Source organism: Mustela nivalis (genome assembly GCF_964662115.1).
Source record: "Mustela nivalis genome assembly, chromosome: 1".
Classification (NCBI taxonomy): Eukaryota; Metazoa; Chordata; class Mammalia; order Carnivora; family Mustelidae; genus Mustela; species Mustela nivalis.
Window position 1 is genome coordinate 103984859 of NC_139020.1, and position 7658 is coordinate 103992516.

At 33.7% G+C, this 7658-nt stretch overlaps 1 protein-coding gene across 10 annotated transcripts in view; it reads left to right on the top strand.

The window, feature by feature from the left end:
• KLHL24 (kelch like family member 24) overlaps positions 1 to 6803 on the top strand; it is a 48208-nt gene extending 41405 nt beyond the window's left edge. For all 10 annotated transcript variants that reach the window (XM_082692646.1, XM_082692651.1, XM_082692644.1 and 7 more), the window contains one exon: positions 1802 to 6803. In XM_082692646.1, the coding sequence (XP_082548772.1) occupies positions 1802 to 2002 (201 nt within the window). In that variant the 3' untranslated portion in view covers positions 2003 to 6803. The remainder of the gene's footprint in view (positions 1 to 1801) is intronic.
• The last annotated feature ends 855 nt before the right edge of the window (positions 6804 to 7658 follow it).

The following is a 7658-nucleotide window of genomic DNA, read 5'->3' on the forward strand; positions in this document are numbered from 1 at the left end:
CAGAGGTTTAACCCACTGAGCCACCCAGGTGCCCCAATTTTTCCATTTGGAAAAAAAAAAAAAAAAAAAAAAGACTTTATTTGACACAGAGAGAGAGAGCACATAAGCAGGGGGAGCAGCAGAGAGAGAGGGAGAAGCAGGCTCTCTGCTGAACAGGAAGCCCGACATGGGGTTTGATTGCAGAACCCTGGAAGTTGAAGGCAGACGCTTACTGACTGAGCCACCCAGGCGTGCCCCAATAAATTATTTTTCTTACTAGCTGTCACAACTTTTGAGATTCTAATAGAGTGAAATAAGCTGCTGTATCTAATACAAGTAATTTCCTGATATGAAGGAATAACTGATTTCAAGATTGCTTGCTTCATTTATTTCTGAGCATTATTACCTGAAATGACATTGTAATAAGATCCTATAATCATATAGTTTAAGAATCATCATTAAAGTGACTGTAAGGTTCAATACTGTAGCCTAGGTTCTATCTGAAAACTGAGGATGATAAAGTTTTTTATTGTATTCAGAACTTTTAGAGTTTATAGAAAGAGCTCACTGTGCTTCAGATGAAAAATGTAGTTTGGCACATAATTGGTGTAATTCATGGGTGTTATTCCAGATAAAAGTTTGTCATTCATTAATGATAATGAGGCAAGTTATTCTGGGTATGTGTAAACTCTCATATAGGTACTTTCAAGTACTCATGAATTCTTTTAGACCTGAAGATATTACCTTCTGTTACATAAGTCTACCAAGATTTAATTTCTTCTTTAAGAGCAAAACTTAGGGACTCCTGGGTGGCTCAGTCAGTTAAGCATCTGCCTTCAGCTCCAGTCCTGATCTCAGGGTTCTGGGATCAAGCCCCATGTCGGGTTCCCCGCTCACCTGAGAGTCTGCTTCTCCCTCTCCCTCCACTCCCTCCCCACCTGTTCGTGCTCACACTTTCAAATAAATAAATAAAATCTTAAAAAAAAAAAAAAAAGAGCAAAACTTATATACACAGCAAATCTAGTTAAGTAAAAATTATTATTGTACTGATTGGTAGAACCCATCTCATTGCTAGTTATATAGGAACAGGATGATAATAATTTGCAATAACTTTCTGAAGTAAAGTAATTGAATAATTAAACTAATGTAAATAGAATGTTTGACCTGCAGCATAACCAGATCCAGGAAATAGGGAGACAGTTTTAGTGTAATTTCTTTCTTGGAAGAATCACTCTCATCCTTGCAAGAATATTTGTTTCTTATAATAACTATGTTATTGACAGAGAAGAGTAAAATTCAGCTAAGAATCCCATTTTGTGCAAAGTTAAAATATTATTTGGGGAGTTTATATAACCCAGCCAAGGCTCCTATAACAGTGCTTTGTTAATTTGTTTTTGAGTCTTTCTCTCATTCATTCATTCAGCTTGTGGGTAATCCCACATAATGAATAATGTTCCTGCTCCTTGGTCATGTAATAGCCACTTGCTGTAATAAAGGACCTCCCTGTAATAGGAGAAGCAAGCCACACTCTTCAAAAATATTTTTGTTCAACTACTGTTAAGTTAAAACCCTTCTTTCAGTCCACTACCCCCACTTCACCTCCTGCGTCTTGGCCCCAATCATAACATATATTTTATTTTAACATTTAATTCATGCAAAATTATCTAGCACTCACACATAGAGCAGGAGTTCAACAAAAGGGAGTTTATTTCATGACTTTTGTCTGCTAAAGCATGTCTTATTTTACTTTTCAGCTTGCTACCAAATCCCTTGCCTTCCAGAGTTAATTTTTTTTTTTTTTTTAATGTATTTGGTTCAACAGGAAAACTGTGGTATGTCTGTGTGTAATGGTAAAATATATATCCTGGGTGGAAGACGGGAAAATGGAGAAGCCACAGACACTATTCTCTGTTATGATCCTGCAACAAGTATCATCACAGGGGTGGCTGCAATGCCCCGACCAGTGTCCTATCATGGCTGTGTAACTATACATAGATACAATGAAAAATGCTTTAAGCTCTAAAGCCAGGATACCTCACCCAAGAAGCCACACTGATCCAAGATGAGAGGTTTTAAGAACTCCAGAGTGGGAACTTGACATATCTCCTTTTGTGCCATGTACACAAAAAAGTAAAGATAATAATTGTGGTGCCTTTTCCCCTGAAATATTGATCTTTTAAACTGTAATAAAGTCTTTACTGTAATTGGAAAAAAAAAATTTGTTGTTGAAGATAATAGTGGTTATTGCTTGGGTTTTGAGAGTGTACCTTTGTAAGTATTTGTAAGAAATTCGTGTGGAATAGGAAATAATGCCTGCCTGTATAACCTTTAGGAATTTCTGAATGGTTTCTCCATTTATATACGTTTATCTGTAAGCCTGTATATTCCTTATTTTGTCATATATGTATAGAAAATTGCATGACTTAGGCTTCATTTAGGTTAAATCACATAATGCTTAGAATGCTTACAAAGGGGAGAAATCAGTTTAAAAAATCTTTTTCACTAAAAATACATCCAAACTGATAAATTTTATTGAAGGGTTTTTTTAATAACTGATAAAAATGTAATGACAACAATTTGAATATGATAAAATACTAAATTATCATGGAAGAACATTGGATAGGAGATGGAAAAGCAGGTGCCCCTAAAATGGGGAGTAAAATTGTAGGTTAATTCCTAAGAAAAATTATGTAAGACCTTGAAGGGAAGAACAACCCATTGTGGCTCTCAAAATACCTCTGTATCATCTCTAAATCCTCTAGGGAACACCTATTTAGAACCTGGCAAGAGAGTTGAAATCCATTTTGCAATATTATTTTGTGGAAAACAGGGAAAAATTTTCTCCCTAGCCCAGTAGGGTTTGACTTCATTAGGATGGTGCTTTGGGAGAGGACCTCTTCCCTGGTTATCTTCCTTTCCAGTGAACAGGTAAAAATCTTGGAGTCTCCACTCTTGAGTTACCTTTAAAGGATAAAGGTGGGACCACCTGTCAGTGGGTCCATTTTTCTTTTAAAATTAGCTATCCAAAAAAACCTAACAGTGGTATTTGCAGTCTTTGAAGATATATCTTTCAGTTGGTACCCATTGTGGAAAATACTGGTCAACATTCTCAAATTGCCTTCGTCTAGATTTTTCAACTCTAGTTGATAAGCTTACTAGTTTTCAGTGAGGAATGTAAAATGTTTTCTAAGGCAAATGGAATGACAGGAACTGTAGAATAAGTGATTACTGTTATTCCTGGGTGAACAGATAAAATTTACAACATTTTAGGGATATTCCAGGGATGTTCCGGGTAGCCTGCTGGATTTCAACTGCCCAGGCACTATTGTTGTCTCAGATCATAATTACATACTCTTTGTCACAGGAGAGATGATGCAGATGTGTGATTATAGTACCACCAGATATCTGTTAAAACTAAGTTAGTAATGAAAAACCTAACATAGATAAATTATTTTGTTTTCTCATCTTAGGATGATTCAGAGATTTCTAATAAACTGTATGGCATCAATTTAGCTGGAATCTGAATTCTGAGGAAAACTCTAAACATCTTATAAATAATTAGGGAATTAAATTTTTCAAATCATAATTTGAAATGACATGTACCTTTTCCTGATAATTATCAGAGCAATTCAGGAAACAGTTTTCTATTGTTTTCATTGAAAAGACAATTGTAAATACAATTGGGATACTTGTTTTAATTCTGAAGTAAACATCTACTTCTGCATTATACCTTTTGTAGATAATGGAACCTATTTAGTTCAGAGATTCTTTGCAGCAGATGGGATAATGTATGAGAATTGTTTTGTAAATGCTGAGGATTAGACAAATGATACTTGTTATTTCATGTGTATTCGTAAGATCATGCCCATACATAAATAGACACTGCACACACACACAAAACTCTCAAGATCACTTGTATTTTAGCACTTTTGTCTATTGTAAAAATATTAACTAGTTACTTGTATTTCTTTATACATTTATTTTTACTATCCGTGTATTGTACTAAATTTGAAATGAAATCCTATAAAACAATTTGTTTAAACATAGACCTCATGCCAATATTGTTTCATTTTTTTCTACATAATTTAAAACTATGTAAATTAAGTAGGCCACCAAGAACTTCACTTGAATTCTATGAAATTAACAGTTTTTGAAATCACTCAGCTGATATTTTAATATACTCTAGTTATCTTCCTTTATTGATTGTTGATAAATAACAGTGTTAGCACTGATCAAAGAATTTTAGGATATAATTAGTATATCAAAAGGGATTCATCAGCCAAATTGTGTCAGATTATATTCATACTGTCATCACATAGTTGACAGATTTTCTTTTGATAGGAGATGCTCATATAAGCCTTTGGATTAGTATGTATGTATACATGTATAGATAGATAGCAGAGTCATGTACATGCATATATACAAACACCAAGAATTTGATCAGTTTGTGATGATCAGAAAACACATAAAGTAAAAATTAGTTGACTTAATTAATTTCAATCCCAGAAATTTTTATTTGGGCATTTCTATAATATGTTTTTACATTTGAAAGTACACGATAAGGGCCACTTGGCTGGCTCAGTCAGTAGAGTATGCAACTCTTGATCTTGGGGTCATGAGTTTGAGCCCCACATTGGGTATAATGATTACTTAGAAAAAATTTTGAAGTACATGGTGAGTATTAGTATAATGACTTATATACAGTCAGAATCTATGTAATACATAAGGTTTCACGAGATTAGAAAACAAATTGGAGGTAGAGACGAGTTTGCTAAACCCAGCTGTGATACCTCAGTGGGAAAAGGAATTCAAGCATATGTTTTGTAGATTAACAAGAAAGTATAGTTGTTTTTTGTTCATGAACGTGTTTTCCTGTCTATGAGTGAGCTATAAAGTGGTCTGATTTTTGAAGCAGTAGACCTTCGTTTTCAAATTTAATCTCCCCACTGACTACTGCACAGGTATGAAATAGTAGCTTATTGAGTCTTCAGTAACCTTCTGTTTTCCTAGATGACTGAAATATAGATATTTTCCTCCATTTAAACCAGGTGTTAAGAAAAAAGTGATGTGAATACTCAGGGAGGGTATTGTCATTTTGGCCTATTGGGGTGTTTAAAGTGCCATAACTATATAACCTTCAGTTCATGATCCTAGAGTAAATTTAATTTGGTAAAGGGGCTTCACACAGGCGGTGGTTGAACATTCATTCTTTTATATTTAGAAAGATGAAAATGTTTTGTGGACTGATACATTTTCTCTTAGTGAATACGAATTGTTTATCTTTCTCTACTGTCATATACCCTTTTGAAACTCAGGAAAGACAAAGGCTCAGTTATACTACTTTTGTCAATATGCAAACCAGGTGTGTGTTGTTCGTTTTGTTTTGTTTTGTTTTCCTGTTGTCTGGATATGGCAATAGATTTAAAAAAAAAAAAAAAAAAAAAAAGAATTGCTGTGAGAACCCATACATGAAAAGAGAGGGTTTGAATTGTTGTGTGTGCCTTTTGTGTCTTGAGATTTATGTGTGGAAAAGACATCTCCAGACTTTATTTTCAAAGAGAAGAGATAGCTATTTATGTGGTGCCAAGTAATAAGATAAATGTCTCTTAAAGGTTTCCTATGGAAGCCTTTGTTTTACTAAACTCAAGACACAAGTTAACCTCAACATAATTTTGGCCTTATTAGAATTTCTTGTGCATTATATCAAAAGCCAGGTTTACATCACCTCACCCCATTATTATTTTTAGTTAATAAATTCACCATGTCAAGTAACCAGAATGGGGGCGATTTGGTTGGCTTTTAAGTAGGTTTGATTAGGTAGCTCTACTCATTGTCACATTTAATGCTAGACATCAGAAACCACTTGAGCCAGAGTGTGAATTGATAATTCCAGAGACATTTTCAACAGACTTCACATTTTTTAATGTTTTTTATGAATGTGTTATGTTTGTGTGATTGCCTTAGATATTAAATTTACTTAGTGCTGAAGATGATCATCATAATTTTTTTAAAAAAACAGCAGTAGTCATAACTTATTTTATATATTGTTCCAAAGAGAAAAAATTTGTTTTGATGTTTTCAGAATAACTGCATCGGAATTTGTTTATGTGCCTTAAGTTCTCTAGTTCTATTTTAGCGTTCTTTTTTTTTTATTCTGAATAAAGCTTACCTTAGATGTGTTTCATATTTGTTTCCTACAAAGTAAACTCCCCTTCTTAAAAGTTTTAATGAACACCATGTGATTGCTTGGCAGAACGAGAATGTTAAGAAATGTTGTTGAGTGCTTGGAGTTTTATTATATTTGAGGGTTTTGTTTTGGTTGCCAAGGTGCTTTTTAAGATATTTAGACAAACATCTAACATTGATTAAACCTTTGAAAACATCATTTGCAGTATCTGCATCTAATGTCAGAAAAGTAAATGTACTTACTTTTGTTCCATCCTTATGCACTATTTTTTTTCTTACTCTTGTTTTCCTCATCATCCTCCCCCCAACCCCGAGTTTCTTTATTTAAATTCTTGAGAATTTCTGGAGCTAAGACAACAATTACAGAGTTGAAAAAAAGCATAATATGCTTTACAACTTGTACAGACCTATGGTAGCCAAATGTCATTTGCTTTCAGTGAGAGGCTCCAAGAATCTTCACAGTGAAAAGAAAAAATGCTTTGTACTTTGTTCTCAATTTGGTTGTAGCATATTAATACTTACATGTCTTGTTTAAATATACTTTGTGCATAGTTTAATTTTTTAAGTCATATCTAATAAAATGTCCTTTAACCATTATTATTTGACTATACAGTTGTATTAAATTTTGTTTACCAAAACCTCCTTGTTTTGTTTTACTTTAAATACATCCAAAAGGTTATGCAAAAAAAGGGATGGAGGGAGATTCATATTAGTATATGTGAATATTTACTGGTATGTCCATAAATTAACTAGAAGAATAAATAAAGCATTAGTGTATATGAAGAAATGAAATGTTGGCTGAAGAACAGTTAAAAAGGAAATGCCACTGCTTATTTATATATAATTATATGTAATCATGTATAAAAGTGCATGTAATCAATGTTTTAGTCTGAACCACATGGAAGTGTTACCTATCCACAAAAAATTTTAGGGATGCCTGGGTGGCACCGTCAATTAAGCATCTGCCTCTGGCTCAAGCCCTGAGTTGGGCTCCCTGCTCAGTGGGGAGTCAACTTCTCCCTCTGCCCATCACCCCACTTGTGTTCTCTCAAATTAAAAAAAAAAAGAGAGAGAAAATGTTAAAAAAAAATTTTTGTAATTACCAGAAAGTTACCCATAACATGTACTCTAGTGTTCTTTGATTTGACTCTCAAAAGTATCCCTGTAGTAATATTAAGAGTAAAGAAATTTCCTTTCAAATGTCAAAGAAAGGACATATTATTTACAATATAGGTAATGTCTGATTCTACATTAAAAAAAGTAAAATTTTGGAAAGGTGTAAGTATGTTACAGGGCATATGTAATGCTTAGCTTTTTAGACTTAGTTTTTAAATTGTGCCATCGAAATAAGATGGCAAGTTAGAGTGCTTCTTAAACAGTCCATGTTAATTTTTCCTTTGACTCAATTCCTTTGTAGTCACCCCTGGAAAGTATATGGCTTCATCAGACCTGATTCCAACCAGTGCTCTACCATAAAGCCATTTAACCTCTGA